Below are 26916 nucleotides of genomic sequence, written 5' to 3'. Positions count from 1 at the left end.
TATTATTTAATTTTAAATAATTAATTGATTGACTGTTTTATTTTTTTAAGTCATATTATTAAAATAATTTTAATTCATTAAAATTTAATTTAATTTTTGTTCATGTACCTTAAATTTTAGGATTTTCAATTTAATTGGTAATAGATCTTAACATTTAATTTTAAATAAATGAATTTATGTCGAAAATGAAAGACGTATATGGTAGAATAAATTATATTAAATGAGATATATTATAAAATAATATAATTGAAAAAAGAAAATAAGTTAAAGAGTTATTAAAAAAAAAAAAAAAAAGCTTATTTTGTAATTTATTAATTATATTTTGATCTTAACTATTATAATTATTTTATTTTCTTTTTATTTTTAAAATTTCATGTGTGGGAATCATTCACTATTTAACCGATTTTCAAACATATTTACAAATTTTCTAAGAAAAATATATCTAAAAATGTTAGAAATATTTAATTTCGGACCACGTAAGTAAATGTAAAATTTAATAGCTTTTGTATATAGCATTTTGAACCAAGTCCCACCTAATTTGCCTCTCAAATTTTCAAAATTTCTTCTTCTATATCATGGTTGAAACCTCGAATTTCTCATCAATAATTATGCATATGTAGTGTTCGATCCACCCATAATAACAACTTCTCCAATGACTCGACCTCATCATCTTTACCATCTTCTACTTCTACCCCTTCTTCCAGGATGCACAATTTCTCAACAAAATCCTTTTCAAAATAAGTTTTTAGATATAGATCTAGAACTTTATCCTAAATTGAGTCACTCCATCATCAAACTTGATCCAAACTTATTGAACAATTCAAATACAATCTACTACAAAAAGTGCACAAATAACAAAAATGATGCTCAAATTTGTAAGAGTAAAAGTTCCAAGTTGAAAGCACAATTTCTTTTATACATCATGATCTTTAAAATTCTAATTATACAGGTATTTATAGTCTCCCTACAAAATAAACTTTAATAAAAGTATTTTTAAAATTAACTTTACTATATTTTAAGTCCAATATTAACTGAATTAATGTATATTAGATACATTAAAATAAAAATATGTGCTTAAAATTTAAAATTGATTCAAATGGGTCGAAAACAACCCCATGATTCATTGTTACTATTTATTTGATTTTAATATTTATCTCAAATATATTGATAACGGATTCAAGCTATAGAAAATAAGACAATTTAGTTGATCCAATTAAATAGTGTCGATCTCAAGTTAATCACAGATTCAAGCTATAGCAAACAAGAAAACTAGTCGATCCAATTATTTGCATTTCTTTCGGTTTAAGGTGAAAGAGGGAAAGAGAGAGATACATATAATGTCTTAGAAACCATAGTATTTGATAGGAAAACACTTTTTCAACTACCACCACCACATGTTTTTTCTTCTCCTAAATCATCCCAAATTCACTACAATTGAGCTTCTTACATGATGCTTACCATCTAACCATTTCAAAGACCCAAATACATAGCCTCGATGCTTGGTGTTTGTCACACTTCGGAATACAACTTTGAAAGTCTTCTCTTCATCGGTTCGAGTAAACTTCAACGTACTTGGCTCAACTGAAACTAAAACTCCTGGAGGTACCTTCACCCGAGCTACGTACGTGCTTGGGCTTCCCACATTCTTAACTGTTCTTTTGATTGTCACAGGTTCTGATTTCATTTTGGGTATCGAGATTGATGGGTAGTTAAAATCTGTTAGTTTGAATGACTTTGAACAAACGAATGACGTATTGGAGAATTTACTAAGTTGTGTTTTGTTGTAGCCACGAGCACATAAGAAATTTAGATAGTCATTGGTGGTAAGGTCGTATACAAGCCCAGGATTTGCTGCTCGGTTGGGATGGACATGTCCCGCACCGTACGCCAATGGGTTGGCTACAAGCTTGGTGGAATCTAGTATTGGATGTAAGTCATTGGCTCTAGTTTCAGCTGAACAAGCGAAGGAAATGTTATTACAATGGAATGAGCACAAAGAACCTCTCGAATCACGGTGGAATTGTAATTGGTTACGCTAAATTTAATTATATCAAACACTTAAACACAACTAATCCTTAAGATCTTAGCACCAAGTATTTACGTAACGATTTGATAATTTGAATGTACCTGTGGTCATGATTGCAGATTTGATAGCTGCAGGACTCCATTTTGGATAAATGGTCTTGAGAAGGGCAACAATACCAGAAATATGGGGACATGACATGGAAGTGCCAGATACTACATTAAATGGAATTCGACGGTTATCAAATGGTGAACCACTTGGTGATGCATCTTCTGAATAGGCTGCAATTATATTGACGCCAGGTGCTGTTATATCAGGCTGAAGAAGTAAACAAAAAGAAAAAAAATACACACACTTAATATTTCGAGTTGAACATTGAATATTCTAAAGTAGAAACACAGAGTAAACGAAAAAGAGAGCAAACATGGAAACCTTGAGTATTGACTCCTCGATTGAATTGGGACCTCTAGATGAGAATGAAGCCATAACGGGTGCCGGTTTGATTCCCGTCTCTGTCCTTACTTGGGTCATGTAAGCCACCGGAGTTCTGGTTAAAGTATAACGATAAGTTTCATGACTAAGAGTTTATTAGGAAAGACTTTCTAAGTTTTTAATTCTTTTTGTATTAAAAACACTTTTTTAAACACTTAAAAAGTCATTCAATTTTAGTAGACCAAGTAATTACTTGGTGGAGTTGATGTATTCATAGACTATTTCGCCATCGATATAGCTTATGTGGGAGACAGGAAGTAGGTGTGCATCGGCTATAAGTTCATTCCCATCTTCCTCGCTGTTGGCTAGAATCATCCCAACAGCACCTGCTTGAGCAGCCACGTAACCCTTGTCCACTCTTGCACTATCCCCTCCTTTAACGCAAACTATAATCTTCCCTTTCACCTTTCTCGGATCAAGAGACCCCTCCACACACAGTTTACTGCAAGGATGCATCACAATTTCCTCATTAGAGTGCGCCTAGTATCAATGTCCTTACCTAAAAGGGACTTTCTTATTCAAATTTTAAAAGTACATGGACCAAAATGGACGTTTCAAATGCAGCGGGACGAAAATGAACCAAATTAAGAGTATATGGATCAAAATAATATTTAAACCTATACTCACGCAGTTTCAACAGAGATATTGATAGCTTTCGCATCTACGGAAGTGATCAATGGATAGAATTGCTGAGCTGGCAATATTTTGTCTGAAATACTTGCTCCCTAGTGTTGATAGTTTGAAGATCATTAAAGATGGCAAAAAAACACGAGAAAATAGAGGACTAAATTGAGTACCGTGATATGCTTCTTGTTTCCAAGGGCCACATAACTAGTAAATTGTCTGGTGATTGTGCTAGCAGCCACAGTGAAAAGCCAAGGCGCCACATTTTCTACGCTCTGTGGATCGGGTCCTGAGTTTCCACCCGAGCAAACGACAACGATCCCTTGTTGAACTGCATGGAAGGATCCAATCGCCGTTACATCGTCGAAAAACTCCGTGGAACCTCGACCAAGTGAAAGTGAAAGAACGTCAACACCATCAGTAATAGCAGCTTCTATGGCAGCTAGGATGTCTGCATCCGAACACTGACCACCATGAAATGTAGGCCAGCATACTTTATAGGCAGCAACAAAGGCTTTAGGTGAACCCCCTTTTGCAGTGCCATTACCATTTCCAAAAACGTTAGCTCCCGAAACAAAATTGCCTCCTGCCGTGGATAAAGTGTGTGTTCCATGCCCATCATGGTCCCTTGCTGTGTCAAAGCTGTCATCAAGGGATCCCGCAAGGGCGGTGTAACCTTTATTGAAGTACCGTGCTCCAATTAACTTCCTGTTGCAATGAAAATTAGAGCCACCCTCACAACTTCCCCTCCACCTCGAGGGAATAGCTCCATATCCTTCGTCATTGAAACTCTTTGATTCTGGCCAAACGCCTATACAATCCGAATTCGAGAAGAAAAATCTTAGAAATTTTAAAATGGTAAGAAACTTAATACAACGCTATAAAATGTTTTTATAGCAACATATATGAGCTTTATTTTAATCCTCTATTAGAGCATCCATTACAGCTATAAAAAAAAACTTTATAAAAAATCCTATAACAGGAATATTTTTCTAGCAACATATATATAAATTATAGTTTCATACTTTATAATAGCATCGACCGCTATAAAAAAAATACTATAGAAAATTCTAGACATTTAATAACATAAATGTTTTCCTAGCAACATATATATAAGCTATAGTTTCATACTTTATTGTAGCATTGATTACAGCTATAAAATAAAGCTATAAAAAATTCCAGACTTTTAATAACATGAATGTTTTTATCGCAACATAAATAAATTATAGTTTCATAATCTATTATAGCTATTAAAAAACACTGTTTTTTAATAGCATGAATGTTTTCCTAGCGTTTCATACTCTATTATAGCATCCATTATAGCTATAAAAAAATGCTATAAAAAATTTCAGACTTTTAATAACATGGATCTTTTCATAGCAACATATATAAGCTATAGTTTCATACTCTATTATAGCATCCATTATAGCTCTAAAAAAACGCTATAAAAAGTCTTAAAATTTTAATAACATAGGCTGTCACGACATACGAAAAATACTACAAAAAAATCTATAATAACATTTTTCATAAGCTATCTTATTCATTACTTTTTGTAGTGATAATCAGGACTAACCTGTGTCAAGGTTGGCAATGATAGTAGATTCACCAAAATTTGCACCATTCCAAATGGAATTTGGTGGAGTTCCTTCGCCATTCTCTAGATCAAGAAATTCCCATGAACTTGTTGTGTGCAGCTTTCTCATCTTGTTCTCATGAACCGATACCACAGCGGGATGTCCTACCATGATAGGTAGCCAATTAGGTAACAAAATGAGTATCGATTCATATTAAAAATTGGATCAAATGGTTTACTTGTTAGATCTTGTGCAACTTTGTGGTCAAGAACAGCAGCAAAGCCATTGATATGTCTATGGTAAGAGTAGAAAATTGCTTCCTTGGCTATCTCATTGCTATACTTGGAAACGTAAGAAGATTAAGCAAATTGGCAACTAAAATGTAATGACATAAACTAGAAGCTTCACCTTCCTAACAATGACCCAAGCAAACTGTAATGAGATTCCGTTGCGATTCGGAGATCAACCGAAGACGGATTCGAGCCGTGCGAATGTGATCCTAAGTAAACAATGTAAGACTGCACGAGATGAACATATGAGATATATGATCGAAGAAAGAAAAAACCAAAAGAATGGTTGATCATTGGCTTGCCTTTTGGGTGGCAATGGTGGATGTTTGAAACAAAGGGAAAAGAAAGAAGAGAAGAATCAATGAAGATAGATTGAAACCCTCCATAGCTTTAAGCTTGAAGCTTATGAATGAGTAACTCCCTCCATTCTTTTCAGCTTTATAATAACAAACCTAAATGGCCTATGCCTCATTTGACTCTTCATTTTTTTATTTAAAGAAGGTTTTGAAATGAATTGGTGCAATCTTGGAAAGGAAATGAAATGAAAAACATTTAAGAGAATTCATTGCTCTAAAAGGCTGCAATCCTTAGCCATGTTCATATAACAACATTAAAATCTTTTTATCAACCAGTTTTGTTAGTTCAGTGACGACTCAACCAATTTGAATAGAGTTCAGAACCCAGTACAACTCTCTCTTTTCGAGTTGGATTGTCGGTTACACGCATCAGTTACAACCACCCATCACTGACATGACATCAGTTTCAATCGTCAAACAATTTTAATTTTCATAATAATCTTAAAACTAATATTGAGTTGCAACCCTATTTTTGGGCAGGTCACGTTGGCCCAACACAAAAAAAAAAATGTTAACCTACAAACTCACCCTAATTTTTTTATTTTCCAAAAATTCAACCTAACCTTTATTGAAAAAAATAATCTGGATTGGTTGGGTTCTCGAGTCATTTGAATACCTCGAGTATAGTCCATAACCTCTATTAACCTTATTGTTTTTTTTTTTTTTTTCGAAATGAAAATTATTATTATTATTTTATAATGATTACTCTTATCCTAACCGGCTATATTTTGTTTATTTTTTATATGAAACAAAAATGGAAAAAAAAAAAAAAAAGGGATTGTGTATTTATAAAGGAAAGTTAATAAGTTTATGTAATTTATAATTACCCTAATTTAAACGGTGACATTGAATTAATGATATATTTAACCACAAATTAATTCAAGGAAAATGGATTCTTTTCCTCTTTTGCCCTTCCCATTAATCTTCCCCATTTTAATTTCTCAACTGTTATGTGTATTTTAGGAAGTATTTATTTCCATTTATTATTATTTATTTATTTTGCTTAAAACATGGAAGTTACTGTTTTTAATGAGATGAAAAAAAAAAATCTAGACTTTTGACGGAAAATATAAATTAATAAAAAAATATCCATAAAAGTTTGAAAATTATTCTTAAATTTAAAAAAATCTAATAATTCTCTGGTTTATAATTTATTTAAAAATATAACTTTTATTACCGTTTAAAAAATACATACCTGTTGAACTTTTTAAAAAGTTCGTTTAAAAAAATATCTATAAAATTTTAAAAGTAATATTAACACTGGTTACTTTTATAAATAAATAAAAAAAATCATTACCGTTAAATACACGGACGTCTATTGTTCAAAATTTTTAAGAGAAGGAATGAATAAATCAATCAAATTTCGAGAGGCTAAATAATCGGTTCTTTAAGTTTACTATTATTTTTAAAATGCTTAGGGTATTTTTCAATTTCTTAATAAAGTTTACCCGATATTAATAAAAGCTTTGAAAACATTTTGAAAGTTATTTTTAAAATTGTCTCCAAAGTTAATCATATTTTTGAAATACAGTATTAATAGTTTCATTCAAAACAAACCGTAAGCTTTTTTTTAAGAAATTTTTTTAGATTGGAGTATTATTGAAAATTTTGAAAGTTTATGGATACTTTTTAAATAATAAAATTAATGCGTCGTCTCCAATGGACGTGACCCATGACCGAAAGCCTCGGCCTAGTCCATATGTAGTAGTTGCGCCTGCAGCAAGAACCCGAGGTCCAAATTGCAACCTAGCTTGCAACTTGTGGTTGCAGGCCGTGACCTGTGACCCGCGCCTCAACTTGTGCCTCAAACCAAGAGGTAAATAGAAACGTGGCCCACTCCTATCGACCTACAGCAAAAAGAAGCACTCGGCTCAAGTACTCCAATTTTAGCCTAAATCTCACCGTTCCAACCCTCTCGAACCTGTTTTTTACTCTAATTAAGGTAATCGAGATTGTTTTAATGTCGCATTTCACATATGTCAATTGGAATTACTATTAATTGTGAAATACTAACGAAAGGTGACCAACGATCTAATAGGAAATGAACCTCGACAATGTTTTGAGCAACTTTTGAGGACAGAAGTTGAACATTTATTGAATTAAGGAGAACGCTGGTTAAGGCCAACCAAGTAAGTGACCTTACTATAGGATAGGCTAGAGACTTGTTTGCTGTATGACGTATAACGTATGAGTTATGACGTATATGTCGTATATGAGTTATATGATGATGCTTGATGACGTGGTATGATGACTATTATGTATTTGATGGCATTATGATGACGATGTATGATGATTATGATGCATGATGTTGCTACTTTAATATGACGATTTTTTCCATATTAAGCACGATGTATGTTGTGAATGCCATGTTATATCATGTTGAGAAATCGCCTAGGACACAACCCTACAGAGTATGAATACCGATGTTAAGATGAATAACTAATGCGCATGTATTACTAATATTAACATAGAGATGAGACTAAAGTTGTGTCAGGAAGACGTTTTAAAGACGAAAAATAGAGCGCCCTCATGCATGTTTGTGTGTACATAAGTATTGGCATACTTCCCCTTTTATGATGATGAGTGCAGAAGAGCACATTACGATGATGACGGTGATCATGTAGAGCATGACACTCGGGGGTCCGCTAACCTCCAAACGTCGTTACGGACAGCTGGCTCGACGATGGTGGGTCTAGAAGGGGTGCGAACTGCCTGGAAATTCATACTTGCATGTGTGGGTCGTGTGTAGGGAAGTACTACACATCCAAGTTAGTTCGAAAGGGAGGCCACCCCTAGGATGAGATAATGATAGGTTCCTAGAGTATTGTTCCATGTGGTTGCATTTTTTCATGACCCCTATATTGGGGTCGCTTAGTGAGTATGCCTCGAAATACTCAGGCGGTGTGCTACATCATTTTTCAGGTAAAGGCAAGGCGTTCATGTACAGTTGACGTGTGGCATCGGAAAGTAGATATCATGGCACGAGCATAGGATAGAAACATATTTAAATTCCTAGACTTAAGTTAGAATAGGTTGTCTTGCCTTTCATAATTTTAAATCATTTCAATTTCATTTTTATTTGCATTTCATTATTATGTGTGGATCATGTAAGATCATGACGGTGTTTTAAACGATAAAGTTGTTTTATTAGTTTCGAAATTTATTGCATAAACGTAAGATGTTTATGAAACTTTTGAAAGTTGAAAATTATATTTTGGAACATATAAAGTTATTTTTATTAGTTTTGAGTATAATGCATTTATTTTATTAGGTCTCAATAATTTTTAAATTTTAGAAAATGTATCAATTCAAAGAACTTATTAAAATGGTTGTGTTTAATAGTCTAGCATCAATTAGTTCTTAAAATTTTAAATAGTTTAATAGATTTTTTTAGTTTTGACTTTAATAAGTTTCATCTTAAAAATTTATAAATATATTAAAAAAAAAAAAAAAAAACTACTCATAATAGATCTAAAGAAATCACATGGTGCAGAATTAAAATTTCATACGAACGAAGACAGAGTTGATAAGCGACCAAGCAACATTGGAATTACAGAACAACGTGCAGATATTTTAACCAAAGCCCTAACAAAAGTTAAACTCATATGCTCTAAGTGAAAAATCTCGAGTAAAATCAAGCTTACGAGGAATAATATGAGTCAATAAGTTTGACTTAATAAAAATAGTTATTAACCTGATCAAGTTTAAGAAAATGATCCGTGTTTATTGAGAATCGTTAGTGGAATAAGTTTTGGACAAGAGTTAGTAATTTAATCCAGAGAATTATTAGCCGTTTTAACTTAGAAAGTTTAGAAAATTTGTTAGTATTTTCTCCCCCAATAAAAAGTCATCAGAATCATGCTCTATTATCATTTAACTGTGTACACGAAAATAAAACTTTAATTATTGAGCTAAAACAAGCTAAACTCAACCCAACTCAACTCAACTCATGTGCTTCTTTCACTCCTTTGTTAATGACACAAAAATTGGACTGCTAACACTATGCTTCCCGTCAGACCACACAAGTTTTCCAAACACATATCCATCCGTTTGATTATTTGACACCTTCTTCAACACAACTTTGAAATCCTTCTCTTCACCAGTTTTGGTGAACTTCAAAGTACTTGGGTCTACCGAAACCGAAACTCCTTGCGGTGCCTCGATTTGGGCAACATATGTACCAGGACTTCCCACATTTGTTACTCTTCTTTTGACCTCTACAACCTCTGATTTCAGATAATTTATTGAGATTGATGGGTAGTTCAAATCTGTTATTTTGAATGACTTTAAACAAACGAATGAAGTATCATTAGTGAATAGTTTCATTAGTGTTTTATTGTAGCCACGGGCACATAGGAAGTTCAAGTAGTCTTGGGTGGAGAGGTCGTAAACAAGGCCAGGATCTGCTGCTTTGTTTGGTTGGACATGGCCGGCACCATAGGCCAAGGGGTTTAATTTCTGCTTTTCTGGGTTTAGTATTGGATTTAAGTCATTGGCTTTGGTTTCAGCTGCAAAACAAAACCATTAGCTTACGAGATTTAAGTCAAAATGAAAATCTCATAAATAAAATATCTTACCATTCATTTGAGAAATTACTAGTTTAATTAGTCCTTGGAACTTTTAAAATGATTGAAGAATTTTGCATAACAAACCTGTGGTCATGATTGCAGATCTGAGAGCTGCTGGACTCCATTTTGGATAAAGGGTTTTGAGTAGGCCAACGATGCCTGAAATATGGGGAGATGACATAGAAGTGCCTGATATTACATTATATTGAACCCGACGTTTATCAAAAGGTGAACCAGTTGGTGATACTTCGTCAGAGAAAGCCGCTAGTATATTCACACCTGGTGCTGTTATATCAGGCTGGAAATTAAAAAGAAAAATGCAATACTTCAAATTTTGCAACGATTAGCAATTGACACATTAAACTTTATACTATAAAATTACTCAACACATATATCTAACCAACCTTGAGTATTAAGGGCTCAATTATGCTGGGACCTCTCGATGAGAATGAAGCCATAATTGGTGCTGGTTTGATTCCCAACTCAGTCTTCACAGGAGTTATGGAAGCCATTGGACTTCTGATTCAACCACAAAACTTAACATATAAGTTACAACTTTTAAGTATATTAAATTTTTAACTTAAAAAATACGTTTAATAGATTCCTAAATCCAAAGTTTCTAAGTTTATGTTTATTAGATCATAAAATTCAAAAGAGTTTGAGAATAAACGTGGAAGTGTATAGAATAAGATGGAGTAATTACTTAGTAGACTGGATGTATTGTTCGATTGATTTTCTATCGGTGTAGCTTATATGTGCAGCAGGAAGTAAGTGTGCAGCAGGCAAAAGTCCATCACCAATATCCTCGTAATTAACAAGAATTATCCCAACAGCACCTGCTTGAGCAACCACATGACTTTTCTCTATAGCGTCTCCCAAATTAACGCAAACTACAATTTTTCCTTTTACCTTTTTAGGATCCAGAGACCCTTTTGCACATGTTTGGCTACAAGATCACAATAAATTTTTGTTAATATTATATGGCTACCGTTAATTTGTTGGGTAGAAACATGCGGATTAAATTATATAAAACAATCTTAAATTTTAAAATACATTTAAATAATGTTCTTAATCTTTAAAAGTTTTATTTTAACCTTCCTCAAAAATTGTCAACGTAAAAATGGGAGAATATAACATAACATCGTTTTTAACTTAAAAAAAAACATAATTAATTTTTATGGTTTAATTCAACTCAAAAGACATTGCTAACATAATTTACAAATTTACAATAGATGGTTTCAATAGAAAATTTCTCAAAAATCAAGGGTTAATTTTAAAAATTAGGACAGGATTGTAATGTATCCACAATTTAAAGATATTTTGTATAATTTAAATAAAAATATACTCACGCATCGTTAGGAGGGGTATTGTTGAATTTTGCATCTAAAGAACGGATCAGCGGATAGAACTTATTAGCTGGCAATATTTGATTAGAAAGACTTTCACCCTGAGATAGACAATGAAAAATTATTTAAGACAACATAAAGGTAGTACATAGAAATAAACTCAATCGACAAATATAGAGACACGTATACGAAAAAAATTTATATGCCCAATGCAATTAACTGTGTTTAAAAATGGTTCGATTCTTACCTAAATATTTGTATAAATAGGATCGAGAACACGACTATATAGTACTAACAAGTGTCGGATAGAGTACCTTTAAGCGCATCTTGTTTCCCAACACCACGTAAGTGGTAAAAAGCCTGTCAATTGTGCTAGCTCCCACAGTTATCATCCATGGTGCGAAATTTGTGACACTTTTTTCAATTGGTCCAAAATTTCCACCAGAACAAACAACAGTGATGCCATTCTTCACGGCATGGAAGGACACTACAGCCATTAGATCGTCAGAATATTCAAGAGGAAGTGCACCGAGTGAAACCGATAGAACATCAACTCCGTCACTAATTGCAGCTTCAAAGCCAGCTACAATATCGGCCATAAAACACGAACCATACAACGCTGGAGGCCAACATACTTTATAGGCAGCAACACGGGCTTTAGGGGAACCCCCTTTTGCAGTGCCATTACCATTCCCAAAAAAGCTTACTCCATCAACGAAATTGCCTCCAGCTGTGGATAAGGTGTGTGTTCCATGCCCATCATCGTCCCTTGTTGTTTCATAGCTTGAGTTGAGAGGTTTAGGTTTCACGACGGATAAATATCCTTTGTTGAAATATCGTGCTCCAATCAGCTTCCTGCATTTAAAACCTTCAATTTTACATCTATGTTATAGGTATCAATACAAGCATTTGATACAATGAATAGCTAGAACACAAACAGGACAAGGATAGATCTATTATTATTTTTATATAAGAAAATTGAGAAATCAATGAGTCTATGCATTTGCATGCTTGGAAATAAGAGATTTGATGGTAGGGACCTGTTGCAACGAAAGTTGGAGCCACCTTCACAATTTCCCTTCCATCTTTTTGGGATAGGTCCATATCCTTCATCACTGAAACTCTTTGACTCTGGCCAAACACCTGTATTGATTCCAATTACAATAAGAAGAGGTACCCAAATTATTACAAAAGTTGTCAAATGTCCAAGAACTTATGAGAGGGAAACAAGTCCAACCAGTGTCAATGTTGCCAATGATCGTAGATTCACCAAAACTTGAAAGGTTCCAAAGTGAGTTTGAAGGAATTCCACCATCATTCTCAACTCCAAGAAAGTTCCATGATCGTGTTGTGTGCAGTTTTAGTCCTTTGTTTTCATATATTGATATCACATCAGGATGCTCTAAAAAAAGAGAAAACACTATATTATTAAAATAGAAAATCTAGGCTGGCTTTATAAGAAAGTTTTGGAACTAAATATTGAGTATGATTTATTAAGAAAGATAATCATTATCAAATAATATGATAGCCATCGTCATAGATATGGATGAATCATTTTACTTGCTATATCTTCTGCAACATTTTGATCCAGAACCGCGGCAAAGCCATTGATATTTCTATTGTATGAGTAAAAGATTGCTTCCTTAGCTGCTTCATTGCTGTACTTGGAAACAAAAACATAAGAGCGTAAATGAATAGTGAGAGTTCAACAAATCTACCCTACATGATTTGATACTAAAAGATTCACCTTCCTAACACGGATCCAAGTAGATTGTAGTGAGTTTGTGTTGCAAGTTGAAGATCAAGAGCAGAAGGATTCAAGCCATGTGAATGTGATCCCAAGTAAACAATATAAGACTGCACCAACATAAACAAAACATTTCAACGTCTAAATCCCCGTTGATATAAACATTAAAAAGCATTTATAAGCGATGATTGAGTAACCTTCTTGGCTGCAATGGTAGATGTTTGTAAAAGAGCAAAAAGAAAGAAGGGGAGAAGTAATGGAGGAAGATTGAAGGCCTCCATTTCTTTTTCTCTCAAAATAATTGTTTCGTTAAAATGTTATGTTATACTTTCACTTCCTTAGTGCCTTTTTATAATGTTGATCAATGTTTTATGATTGGACTCAGATTTGGGGTTTCATTTTTATGTATAGAAAGTGATGAAGAAATCTTCCATTTGAAGAGAACAGAGAAGATTATAACTCCAAATGGGAGAAATTCATGGTACTTTAAAGAAATTAGTTTGGTAAGGAAATGAAAATGATTTAATAACACACCCTGCACCAAAAAGGTAGAATCCAAGTAAGAAATATATTAGACTTGAGTAGAAAATTAAGATGATATAGTTGTTATACCAATCCAATTAATCCTAGAAGGTCGAAACTCTTCTTGACCTTCTATCGAGTACTCAGTTTTCCATACTTTCAATTTGACTCGTGCAAAAGAGATACACCACCGTAATGAGACTGTTAGTCAAGCCTTTTGTGTAGTTAGAAACCATTTATTGTGGGATTCTAGGCATCTTGACTTTGATAAATCTTTAAAGGGTTTTCAAATTGTTAGAAGGAACTTACTTTCCAAAATGATCTTTCTGCGTCTATAAATAAATGTTTGATTATGAAGAATACTTGTCACAACTCGAGTTTTAAGGCTACAAAACCCAGATCAAGAATAAAATGATGAAAGCGAATATAAATAAGAATATAATAAAATAAAATAAACCATAAAATTAAAATAAATTAAGAAAAAGAGCACTCCATTAAAATACTAAATTATATCTATTATAAGACCCTAGTATTCAAATTTATGACAAATGAGGAAAATGAGATTCAATACAATTATAAATAAATAAAAAAAAATACAAAAAACTCAAACACAAAGATGGACTGACGTTCTGAAATGTTTCTCTCTGTGACCGCATAGCTCTCGAATACTTTTCCATGGATTTGTAAGTTTCGAACACTTGAAAAAGGAAGGAGAAAGAGGGTGTGTATAAAAATATACCCAATAAACAACTTAGTCGTAGGCTTTCATCGCATCCTTAACCTAATAGGGGACCACAAGCTTTACTCTCAACTCTAGGTGAAGAGCTGTTGTTGTTCACAGACTTGAGTAACTAGTTTAGCCTATGCAGTACTCTATATCTGTGGCTTAGGTGCTACCTTAAAGAACTCTCTCTATTAGGTGGGGATAACATGGTGAGTGCTAGCCTATTCGTCAACCATGGAAGGTTAGTTGGCAAACTTGTCTGGTCATGTAGTCACTCAAGGTTAGGGGGAGCGACCCCCAATACGTGCCAGGTCATTAACGACCTGCATGATCAATGCCTACCCATAGGAAAAATCCATCATGCAAGCTAATCCAAGTGAACTATCCAGTTACACGACCCTCACCAACCTTACGCCTAGCTCAACAATATCGTACCAAAGTGAAATGGGAAGTAGAAGTTCTACAGACATTGTACCGACTACTATGGGCCTAGGTGGCTACATTTATTTCGAGGTTGTCATGATGGTCTTTTAGGTCTCCCAGAGTAGTTTAGAGGGCTTGACATGGATTCATGTCTCCAGGTTTCTAAATTTTGACTACTTGAGTCTTGTTCGGTCGGAAGCAGGTCAGGAGCACTAGGGCTACACCCTATGATCGTCTCCGATGGTTCTCTAATGTGCTTGGACTACCGGAGGCATTCCATCCAAGGTATTGTCTAACCAAACTAACCCTCCCACCTTATTCTTATTCTATTTTCGCTATTTACGATAGGGAGAATCACACATTCAATCACTTGTAGTTATTGTACTGTAAAGCATGCATATAGTCACAGATGCTCTACGGGATGATAACATCTATCAATTACTCGAAGTGAAGATATACAAATTTTCATCCTCTGGTTTAGTACAATTATGTACAAGCAATAGAAAAACAATTTAGTTATGCGACTAACAAAGAGTGAATATTCTCATGCTTATCCAATCGTTCTAGACTTAGGTCATACCAAATCTATCGACCTAGGATTTAGTTTTAGTATTGAGAGGAGGAGTAGCGAGACCTTACGGGAGAGGAGTGAAACAGTAGAGTAGCAGTGAGACCGAGAGGAGTTAGGCATGGGGAAAGGAGTTAGGCAGGGACAGGAGTTTACAGTTAAAGAATCAATCCATAGCGCCATAGGTGAAAGACAAGAAAAAGAAGAAATACGGTTTTAACTTAATCCACTAATGTCATCATTTTAACGTCTCATTAAATTTTTAATAAAGAATTTCAGTTTACTATTTGATTAGATATTATATATTTTCTATAATCTAGAATATAGAAAATATATAATAAAATAAAAAATCAATAAAAACATTTTCGTTTATTGGGGCGATGGGACCTTTTTTCTTCAACCAATGTGAGTTCCCACAAGGGAATGGGCTTTCCCGAGACCGCCTCGTCTATGTACTCGGCCCCTCTCTTGAAGATGTGCGCGCGATATGAGAAAAAAGAGCAAGTTAGTCAGTGTGCCTGAAGGTCTATCGTATCAGTATTTACTTATCAAGACCCCACGCCCTGTGAATCACTTCTCAAAAGGCCTTTGAGGAATGAGCCGCTAAGATCAAATGGAATTCTAGCAGTGGCCGGTCAGTCTGACTAATGCCTTAGAATCAACTACATTATTAGCTAATAGATCAGTAGGCTCCTCAAGCCTCAGAAAGAGAAGGCAGACTTCAGCATGTATGTGTTACCAAGCGATCCCAACAAATATTACTTTCTAGAATTCATATGGTTACTTATTTAGATGACGAATACTTTCCCGAGCTAGCCTTTTTACATGTTAGGAGTTCCAAAATTTATGAAATTTCTGTGTACGATCTCCAAGTGTGAAAATAATAATAATAAAAAAATAAAATAAAAACCAACTTTGTGAATGGAAATTTTTCCATAATTTTGGATTTGAATTTTTTGCTTATTATGAACTTTCTAAAAAAAGTACAAACATAGTTGTATGTTAGAAAGATTTTGGAGAGGAAATTTGTCGACTAAATAAGGTTTTTTCATGCTGGGGAAGGATTATGATAAAATTAATATTGTATTGGAAAATTAGTAAGGGAACTCTTTTACAAGGATAAAATAGTAATTTTGGAGACTTCATGTGACTTAAAAGATGAAATAAAAAAATAAATAAAAATAAAAGGTAAAATGAAATAAAAGATAAAATTTAAATTGAAATAAAGTCAAACCCGACCAATTATAAGACCTTATAATTCAAAATATTATGAACTAGAAAATGGGATTGAAATACAATTATAAAACAAAATACAAAATACTTTAAGATATACAAATAGACTAAGGCTCCAGAACTACGACGGTACAAAAAGATTCGTAGTCGCCGAAAAATGCATGATTTCCCACGCCTCGCACGAGATCTCGCATCTTCAACCAACCCACGACCTAGAAAGGAACTCCCATGCAACAACTCGATCACAAACAACCCACTTTCCTTTTGAGAACGTGTGAACACCGAGAGGGAGAGATAGCGAACTAACCTTTTTTTCCTTAGACTACAACTCCAGCGAGATAGAAATAGTCGATCCAACGCCTGTGATCGACGCCCCGAGTACACAAAAGGTAAGCCACTTGCGTATCGTACTAATTCATCATGTTTTGCCTTCGTGACTAGTGAGATTCGTGTAATGAAAAACTAAGATATCAATGGATTTGCATTTGTAGGTACATAGAAGAGGTTGTGACGTAGAAAGTCATAGCCGATGGAAGTTGAACGAACGAGCAATGGAGAAGAAACTAAAAGGTCGTAGGAGGAGAGAGAAAAGTAGACTAAGGGAAATTCGTTAAAGATCATGTATTTGTTTAGATTGCTGTCAATTAGTATCTAATTAAATCTGGGGAGTTACATTTAGTTTTGATTTGATTAGATTTTGTTTTGATTTGTTTACTGGTTCTTTTACCATATTTTCTGCCGATTTTTTTGGTAGATTTTCTAAATATCTTTTTGTATTCTATCTATATATATGTATAGAGTATTCTTCAATCTTCTCATCAACCATTCAATAACTCAGTCTTTCACTAACAATGGGTATCAGAGCAATCTTCTTAAGGGACCTGTGAGATCAAAATGGGAGGCGAATCCAGTTTTTCCGCTGTTGCACCACCAGTTTTCGATGGAGACAATTATCAAATGTGGGCAGTTCGTATGGAGACTTATTTGGAGACTTTTGATCTTTGGGAAGAAATAGAAGAGGATTACGAGGTCTCTCCACTTCCAGCAAATCCTACTGTAGCACAAAAGGAAAAGAAGATAAGAAAATCAAAGGCAAAAGCTTGCCTATTTGCAGTTGTATCTCAAATGATTCATGCGAATAATGTCCCTCAAAACAGCAAAGGAAATTTGGGATTATCTCAAGGCTGAATATGAAGGAGATGAGAGGATTCGTGGAATGAAAGTCCTAAATTTGATTAGGGATTTTGAGTTGCAGAAGATGAAGGAGTTGGAGTCGGTGAAAGAGTACTTTGACAGACTTCTCAGCATTGCCAACAAGGTGAGATTGCTTGATTCTGTTTTAAATGATTCCAAGATCGTTGAAAAGCTGCTAGTCACTCTTCCAGAGAAGTTTGAAGCCACCATTACTACTCTAGAACACCAAAGACTTGTCAAAGATTTCTCTTACAGAGTTCTTGAATGCTTTACAAGCACAAGAGTAAAGGAGGTCTATGAGGCAAGAAGGGGAGATTGAAGGTACTTTACTTGTTAAGCATCAAGACAGCAGCAGGTATAAAAACAACAAAAATTTCAAAAATCAATTGACGTATGGAGATTCATTTGCCAATTATCAGAAGACAAAAGGAGGAGGTTTCAAAAAATCCTATCCACCTTGCCGCCATTGTAAGAAGAAAGGTCATCCACCATACAAGTGTTGGAGAAGACCTGACGCCAAATGCTCCAAATGCAATCAACTTGGACATGAAGTTGTGATCTGTAAAGTCAAAGATTAGGTGAAAGAAGTAGATGCACAGTAGTTGGTCAAGAAGAAGAAGAAGATCAATTGTTTATGGTCACTTCTTCCTCAGGCAAAGAATCAAGCGAGAGCTGGTTGATTGACAGTGGGTGCACAAATCACATGACATATGACAAGGAGTCTTTTGAGAAATTAAGAGACATTGAAGTCAAGAGAGTGAGGATTGGCAATGGTGAACACTTGGACGTCAAGGGAAAAGTCACAATAGCTATAACAAGCTATGAAGGTACAAAATTTATTCCAGATGTTTTATTTGTACCTAAAATTGATCAAAATCTGTTAAGCGTTGGTCAGTTACTTGATAAAGGCTATAAAGTGTTGTTTGAGAATAAGCAGTGATTGATCAAAGATGCTAGTGGCAAAGACTTGTTCGATGTCAAAATGGAAGAAAAAAGCTTTGCTCTAAATCCGACGGCCTTTATATCCAGAGTTAGTGCCACTGAGATTTGGCACAAAAGACTAGACACTTTCATCATCGAGGTTTGCTTCAGATACAATCAAAGAAGCTGGTAGAAGAACTCTCTAACATTGATGAGGACATGCCTCCTTGCCGTACTTGTAATTTTGGGAAGCAACATAGGCAACCCTTTTCTAAACTGGCATGGAGAAGTTCGAAAAAATTGCAGCTGGTTCATACTGAGTTTTGTAGTCCTCAGCGAACACCATCATTAAATGGTAATCTTTATTACATTGCTTTTAATAAATATCTAACAAGAATGTGTTGGATATGCTTGCTAAAACAAAAGTCAAAAGTTGCGGGTATATTTTGGAAATTCAAAGCCAAAGTTGAGAATGAATGTGCCTGCTTGATTCAGACTATAAGATCAGATAATAGCAAGGAATACACTTCAGAAACTTTTAACCGGTTTGTGAAGAGGTTGGAATTGAACATCAATTGACAATACCTTACACTCCTCAACAAAATGACGTCACTGAAAGGAGGAATAAATTCATAATGGAGATGATGAGATGCATGCTTCATGAGAAGGATCTTCCAAAACGTTTTTGGGGAAAAGCAACAAACACTATTATGTGCTTGCAAAATCGAATTTCAACAAAAGTTGTGAAGGACCCGACACCATTTGAAGTTTGGTATGGTTACAACCTTCTTTAAAGTTCGTTAGAGTATTTGGGTGTTTTTGCTTCATTTACATTCCACAGGTCAAGCGTGATAAGCTTGACAAAAAGTCAGAAGTTGACATCTTTGTTGGCATGTTAGAAGAGTCTGAAGATGAACGACTAAAAGAGTCTGAAGATGAACAACAAGATGCTTTGGTTGATGATGCACCTATTAGAGGAGGAGCTTTCAATGATCGAGAAAAACAAAATCTGGGAGTTGGTTGATCGACTTCTAAACAGAAAGATAATTGGAGCAAGATGGGTGTTCAGAAAAAAGCTTGGAGTTCACAGCATCTAAACAAGGAGGAGTGTTAAAGATCATGGATTTGTTTAGATTGCTGTCAATTAGTATCTAATTAAATCTCCGTTAGGAGTTAGATTTACTTTTGTTTTGATTTGATTTGATTTGATTTATTTACTGGTTTGTTAGCAGATTTTTTAGGTAGATTTTCTAAATATCTTTTTGTATTCTGTCTATAATTCAATCATCTCATCAATCATCCAATCAATCCCTCTTTCACTAACAGAATTGCGGGTCTTGTCGGATCCAGATTCGGAGCATACTAGAACGCTCGAACCAGCAACCTGTCTGCAAGCCTCAGCCCAAGCACATTGTAGCAACCCAGATGATTTTGTTGTTATTTAAGGTAATTAAGGTCAATATGACCCGTTTTCTTAGTTTTAAATTAAATTAAGTTATGAATTTGACTTTAATAAGGCCATTGAGGGAATATTTAACTAGGCGAAGACATAAAGTGAGAAACAACTCAAAGAATGAGACCAAACTAAGTTGAAAAGAAAACGTTGACAAAGGTCACTTACTTGTATGAGTACAGATGCATACACTATGATGATGATTATCATCATGCCTTTCATGATATTTGAGGGTTATCAACATAGTCGACTTGGTAAACCAACATAATCAGCCTAATACGAAAGCAACCTGTGATTACAACCCGTGATCCGTGCATGACTCACACCTCAACCTGAAAGGATTTGCATATGCAACGACTCTCCATTGTGCCATGTGGCACACCTACAGCGCAACACATCCCTCAGCTCAGATGGCTCAAATTGCTAGGCTGGTTCCAGCGAATCCGCAGCTCTGTTCTTTGTTTATCAGCTTGGAATTCCATTTTTAGCCCAATTTCCACCATTATGACCCTCTTGAACTTGTGTTTTACCCTAATTAAGGTAATTGAGGTAAGTTTAATATCGTATTTCACAAATTTTAGTTGGAATTATATCAAAATTATGAAATATTAATGAAAAGTGACGAACGATCTAATATAAAACGACAACCGGCCATAACTTGGAATGCTTTCAAGGAGTGGAAGCTAACGTAATAAAATTAGGGAGAATGCCGGCTAAGACCAACCAAGTAAGTGGCCCTACCGTTGTTAAGTTATAAATTGAATGTTGTATAGTGACACATGCTTGCGGTTTCACACATGTCATAAACCATATATGTAGACCGTTATGAAATAAATACGTAACTGCAATGCGATGTGATTGTTATGTTGTATTCGATGGATTGATATGTTGTATGGTATGATATGTTATGATGTGATTTATTGAGTGCTCGGGATTTGTTATGTGACTGTTATGATATATGATGTGTGAGAATGTTTGCTTAATTCACCACACAACGGTGTGAAAGTTATCTATTTATAATTAAATAAATTGCAAGGATATGGGAAGAGTAATAAATGGAAAGATACCTATGGTAAGAGATATTTGTCATTCTAATAAAATATCAAATATGATATATATAGTTAACTATAGTTTAGTACTAAATTTCCTTCACACCCCCCGCAAGCTGAACATCGGATTTGAACGAACGTGAAACTTGGATCTGAAAAATTTAAACAAAGGTCGAGAAACACTTTTCGTGAAGAAGTCGATAACTTGCTTCGGAGGAGGCGTAGAGAAAGACTTTCTTGGCCATCGAAAACTGCAGAGGGATGGTCGCTCAGCAGCGATGTTGCCTTGGCTTCGACGAGAATATGTTTAACCCATGAAGAGAGATCGTCGCTCAGCGACAATGATGCCTTGGCTCTGGTGAGAATATGTCTATCCCATGCACGATATGATATAATAAAATATCAAATACGATATATATGGTAAACTATAATTTAATACTAAATATCTTCAACAATATGATATATATATATATATATATATATGATATTTGCCTTATAATAAAATATCAAATATGATATATATGGTAAACTATAATTTAGTACTAAATATCCTCAACAATATGTTATATGCACGATATGGAATGTTATGTCTGAAAGCATGAAAATGTTATGATATGACTTATATGTTGCATGCATGATATGATATGATTGACATGTAAAACGACAACTAACATGAAATATAACTCCGGCATATGTATGAAAGTTATGATAAATGATAAGATAAATATTATGAAAAATGTAATATGAAAAATATGCTAGCACGGTTGTACTAAGGATAAAAAAAAAGGGAAAGATATAGGACCTCATGTATTATTGTGTGTTCATGCATCGAGGGACACTGCTATTCCTTCACGATATTACAAACGCATACGCTACTAGGCAGGAAAACGATCATTATGTTTGACATAGTGTTGTTGTGTCGTGACGATCGCTACTTCTAACGGGTGTCCAGCATCAACAGCTCCCAGAGTATGCTCGCCCGACCAGAAAGGGGCCCAAGAGGTGTGCGAACCGACTGGTAGGTTCATAATCACACGTGTAGGCCATGTGTAGGAAATTAATTACACATCCAAGTTGCTCGTTAGGATAGTCGCCATAAGAAAACAAACTGTTATGATTGGTCTCATGATGCATTTTTATGTCGTTGCATCATAATCTCGATAAGGAGTCGATTACTAAGTATTTCTTAAAATACTTAAGCCACGTGCTATTCTATTTTTCAGGTAATGGCAAGATGCACTTGTAAGGGGAAGCGTGGTATCACAATCCTAAAACTGTGGCACATGCTTAAGATAGATTTATATTTGAATTTTAGTAGACTATTGGTTAGTATATGTTAATTGCATTTTCATTTAGTAGCTGTAGGTTAGTACAGGGCATTTCATTTTTGTATGGTTTCTTCATTTTACTTCTATTGGTATTAGTTTTATTCGAAAGTAATAAATGAAGCATGCAATTTTAAGGTTGATTTTATTATAAAGTATCAATAGAGTTCATTCTGCATTAAATGTTTATGAGCGACTTTAGGTTAAGTAGAAAATTTAAGGTCGTTACGTAAAATCAATCGATACAAATATATAGACATATACGATATAATTTTATTTGCCCAATACAATATACTATATTTAAACATGGTTCGATAATTACCTAAATATTTGTATTAAATAGTGTCAAGAACATAGCTAGTGTTTCATGCCCATCATTGTCCCTTACTGTTTTATAGCTTGAGTTGAGAGGTCCGACAATGGATGCATACCCTTTGTTGAAATATCATGCTTTAATCAGCTTCTTGCATTTAAAATACTCACTTTTACATCTATGTTACACGTACTTATAGAAGCATTTGATACAATGACTAGCTAAGATAGAGCTATTATCATTTTTATATAAAAATAAAATTTAAAAGTTGATGAGTTTATACATTTCATGATTAAAAACATAAATGTAAAATAAATGTCTAAAAATATATATATGAACTAAAATAAATGTCTAATGGTTTTTAAACTTGTAAATTTATATTTTATTCTTAAACTTTAGAAATTATTTTAAGTTCCTCCAACTTAAAATTCAATTTTGATTATTCACACATTTGAGGTTTATTTAAAATTCACGAACTTACCCGACAATAAATTGAATGTTCAAAGTTCTATTAGACATAAAATTTAATTTTATATCTAATAGATCAATTAATTTTTAAATATCTGAATATGTCTTAAGACTCTATTAGATATCAAATTGAATGTTCCAAACTTATTACACATATTAAAAGTTTTCTCGACACAAAAAGTTAAAGATTCAAATACAATGCTTTTTAAATGTCAAAAATATCTTAAACATAAGCATGAAAATTTAGGAACTATACTTTAATTTAACCAGAAAAAATAGATTTAAGTAATTTTGCTTTAAAAATATTATGCGTTTATGTGTCTATTTAGTATCGGTAACAATGATTCTATATGCATCTAACGAATGTGTCCAATTGTTTGTCTATTATGCTAACAAAATTGTCAAATACGTTAGTCAAATGAATGCGTCTGTGTTTCTTAACATAAAAGAATTAAATAAAGGCAAAGTAACACTAAGAGATTTGATCTTAGGGACCTATTGCAATGAAATTTGGAGCCACCTTCACAACTTCCCTTCCATCTTGTTGAAATAGGTTTGTATCCTTCGTCACTAAAGCTCTTTGATTCGGACAAAACACCTATATTGATCCCAATTACCATAAAATAGGTACCCAAATTACACAAATTATTACAAAAGTTGTAGAATGTCCAAGAATTTATAAGAGAAAAATAAGATTGACATGTGCAAAGTTGCCAATATTGTAGATTCACCAAATCTTGAAAGGTTCCAAAGTGAGTTTGAAAGGAATTCCACCGTCATTCTCAACTCCACCAAAATTTCATGGTCAAGTTAATGTGTAGTTTTAGTCCTTTGTTTTTATATATTGATATCACATCACATCATGATGCTCTAAAGAAAAAAAATGAAAAAAACACCATATTGTTAAATTAGAATAACGAGGTGGGCGTGATAATTATTTGACCTTTGAAAACTGAAAACTAAAAAAAAAAAAAAAAATTTGTTTTTGAAATTTTTCTATTAGAATTTCAATGTTTTTATAAAAATATGTAATCCAATAGACTAGGAACAAACTAGTATGATTTTACTAGGAAATGAAATCATCACCCAACAAAATGATGGGCATAGTTTAGAAAGGGATGAATTCGTAAAGATATTGATATTTCTATTCTATGATTAAAATATTACTTCCTTCCCTGCTTCATTGTTGTAATTAGAAACATAAATATAAGAATGGAAATCAAGAGTGAGAGTTATCATTTGAAACTAAAAGCTTCACCTTCCTAACACCCTCTAAGTAGACTGTAGTCAGTTTGTGTTGCAAGTTGGAGATCAACAACATAAGGATTCGACTCAAGTGAATGTGATCCAAGTAAGTGATCATATTAAAAGGCATTTAGAAGTTATCAGGTGGATGTTTGCAAAAGAGCAAAAGGAAAGAATGGCAGAAGTAAAGGAGGTAGATTGAACGCATCCATTTCTTTTTCGGTAAGAATAATTGCTCATTAGATGTATATTCTTTTCACAACAACATAATAGAATTAAAAAGTATAGTGCTTAAGGTTCCGAGTCCAAGAAACCCTCCCTTCAAGTTGTTATTTCTACTTCATTTATTTGTTTCGGTATATTTCGACCGTGGATCAAAACCAACAATTGTATCGATCCAAGGCAAATGATCCACTTTGTTTTAGTGTAAGAACAACGATCAACATCTATCGACCAATGTATATTACATCCTGAGTTTGCAGAGCAATATTATTAGACTTGACCAAATGACCGAACAAGGAAGTAGAATGAAGTTAGTTGGCTCGTTTATCAAGATATTCGATAGAAACGAAGCCTTGTCGATGAATGTAAAATCGTCACAAAACTGCCGGTATAAGATACAAATAAAAGACCTTCAACATCTTTCAGACCTTAGCACTGGAAGCAAGAAAGAGAAGAAGAAATCAGTGAGTCAAGAGAAGAAGGAACAGAAGAACAAAGCTAAGAAAAACCAACGAACCTAGCTAAGAATAAATCGAAGGCCATTTCAATTAAGAAAGAGCAACCTACAAGTCAGTGTACTTCATTGGACTTACCGTCTCAATCAAAGAGGCCCGGAGGCAGACCTAAAAAAAACCAAATTCCAACAATAACAAGGTTGAAAGCTAATATCCTCCTCTACATTTTACTTGAAGCCGTTCAAGGTAGGAAACTTCAAGAAATTAACTTTTTTTTATTTAGAAAAAGAAAAGGAAAAAAAAATCTATTATCATTAAACTGTGAAACTGAAAATAAAAATTCAATTAGTGAGATAAAACAAGCTAAACTCGACCCAACTCATGTGTTTCTTTCACTGCCTCCTTAATATCACAAAAATTGGACTGCTAACACGATGCTTCCCATCAGACCACACAAGTTTTCCAAAAACATACCCATCAGTTTGATTATTTGGCACCCTCCTCAACACAACTTTGAAATCCTTCTCTTCATCAGTTTTGGTGAACTTTAAAGTACTTGGGTCTACTGAAACTGAAACTCCTGGCGGTGCCTCGACTTGGGCGACATACGTACCTGGACTTCCCACATTTTTTACTCTTCTTTTGATCTCTACTACCTCTGATTTCAGATTATTCATCGAGATTGATGGGTAGTTCAAATCTGTTACTTTGAATGACTTTGAGCAAACAAATGAAGTATCACTAGTGAATAGTTTCATTAGTGTTTTATTGTAGCCACGGGCACATAGGAAGTTCAAGTAGTCTTGGGTGGAGAGGTCGTAAACAAGGCCAGGATCTGCTGCTTTGTTTGGTTGGACATGGCCGGCACCATAGGCCAAGGGGTTTACTTTCTCCTTTTCTGGGTTTAGTATTGGATTTAAGTCATTGGCTTTGGTTTCAGCTGCAAAACAAAACCATTAGCTTACCAGATTTAAGTTAAAATGAAAATCTGATAAATAATGTATCTTACTATTCATTATTTGAAAAATTACTAGTTTAATTAGTTTACTAAAAAAAAATTCATGATGGACCTGTAGTCATGATTGCAGATCTGATAGCTGCTGGGCTCCATTTTGGATAAAGGGTTTTGAGAAGGCCAACGATACCAGAAATATGGGGACATGACATAGAAGTGCCTGATAATACAGTATATAGAATCTGACGTTTATCAAAAGGTGAACCAGTTGGTGATGCTTCGTCAGAGAAAGCCGCTAGTATATTCACACCTGGTGCCGTTATATCTGGCTGGAAATTAAAAAGAAAAATGGAATACTTCAAATTTTGCGATGGTTAGCCGTTGACACATTGAACTTTATACTATAAAATTACTCAACACATATATCTTACCAACCTTGAGTATTGAGGGCTCAACTGGGTTAGGACCTCTTGACGAGAATGAAGCCATAATTGGTGCTGGTTTGATTCCCGACTCAGTCTTCACGCGAGTTATGTAAGCCATTGGACTTCTGATTCAACCACAAAACTTGACGTATAAGTTACAACTTTAAAGTATAATAGATTTTCAACTTAAAAAAGTATGTTTAATAGATTCATAATTCCTAAGTTCTTAGTATATGTTCATCCGATCATAAAGTTTAAAAGAGTTCGAGAATAAACGTGGAAGTTTATAGAATAAGATGGAGTAATTACTTAGTAGATTGGATGTATTGGTCGATTGACTTCCTATCCGTGTAGCTTATATGTGCAGCAGGAAGTAAGTGTGCAGCTGGCAAAAGTTCATC

At 34.1% G+C, this 26916-nt stretch overlaps 3 protein-coding genes across 3 annotated transcripts in view; all 3 read right to left on the bottom strand.

Moving 5' to 3' along the window:
* Positions 1–1404: 1404 nt before the first annotated feature.
* Positions 1405–5389, bottom strand: LOC111438769 (subtilisin-like protease SBT5.4). Its single transcript, XM_023076646.1, has 10 exons — positions 5306–5389; positions 5122–5231; positions 4952–5049; positions 4713–4877; positions 3313–3950; positions 3143–3240; positions 2709–2957; positions 2456–2570; positions 2128–2341; positions 1405–1953 (listed from the first exon to the last, which is right to left on the bottom strand). Exons 1-10 carry the CDS (start codon positions 5387–5389, stop codon positions 1415–1417), a joined length of 2310 nt encoding a protein of 769 aa, XP_022932414.1. The 3' UTR covers positions 1405–1414.
* A 3899-nt stretch (positions 5390–9288) lies between these two features.
* LOC111438775 (subtilisin-like protease SBT5.3) lies at positions 9289–13312 on the bottom strand. Its single transcript, XM_023076654.1, has 11 exons — positions 13218–13312; positions 13021–13130; positions 12834–12931; positions 12511–12675; positions 12314–12416; positions 11588–12128; positions 11277–11374; positions 10631–10873; positions 10332–10446; positions 10012–10225; positions 9289–9867 (listed from the first exon to the last, which is right to left on the bottom strand). The coding sequence occupies exons 1-11, from the start codon at positions 13299–13301 to the stop codon at positions 9320–9322; spliced, it is 2319 nt and encodes a 772-aa protein (XP_022932422.1). The 5' UTR covers positions 13302–13312; the 3' UTR covers positions 9289–9319.
* A 12167-nt stretch (positions 13313–25479) lies between these two features.
* Positions 25480–26916, bottom strand: part of LOC111438771 (subtilisin-like protease SBT5.4) — a 5472-nt gene continuing 4035 nt past the window's right edge. The window contains exon 11 of the mRNA XM_023076648.1: positions 25480–26075. Coding sequence (XP_022932416.1) covers positions 25528–26075 — 548 coding nt within the window. The 3' untranslated portion in view covers positions 25480–25527. The remainder of the gene's footprint in view (positions 26076–26916) is intronic.

Source organism: Cucurbita moschata, unplaced genomic scaffold (assembly GCF_002738365.1).
Source record: "Cucurbita moschata cultivar Rifu unplaced genomic scaffold, Cmos_1.0 Cmo_Scf00082, whole genome shotgun sequence".
NCBI classification, from domain to species: Eukaryota; Viridiplantae; Streptophyta; class Magnoliopsida; order Cucurbitales; family Cucurbitaceae; genus Cucurbita; species Cucurbita moschata.
Note: the sequence above shows the minus strand (reverse complement) of the source record. Positions and strands in the feature narration are given on the sequence as shown.

What these genes read in the sequence shown, in the direction of transcription:
- LOC111438769 (XM_023076646.1), bottom strand. Translation starts at nt 5,389, where the DNA reads ATGGAGGGTTTCAATCTATCTTCATTGATTCTTCTCTTCTTTCTTTTC. An exon ending in CCACCATTGCCACCCAAAAG is followed by an intron (nt 5,232 to 5,305) that starts GCAAGCCAATGA and finishes CATCTCGTGCAG; the next exon opens with TCTTACATTGTTTACTTAGG. An exon ending in GAAACAAGAAGCATATCACG is followed by an intron (nt 3,241 to 3,312) that starts GTACTCAATTTA and finishes TATCAACACTAG; the next exon opens with GGAGCAAGTATTTCAGACAA.
- LOC111438775 (XM_023076654.1), bottom strand. Translation starts at nt 13,301, where the DNA reads ATGGAGGCCTTCAATCTTCCTCCATTACTTCTCCCCTTCTTTCTTTTT. An exon ending in TCCAACTTTCGTTGCAACAG is followed by an intron (nt 12,129 to 12,313) that starts GTCCCTACCATC and finishes TTTTAAATGCAG; the next exon opens with GAAGCTGATTGGAGCACGAT. An exon ending in TTGAGCCCTTAATACTCAAG is followed by an intron (nt 10,226 to 10,331) that starts GTTGGTTAGATA and finishes TTTAATTTCCAG; the next exon opens with CCTGATATAACAGCACCAGG.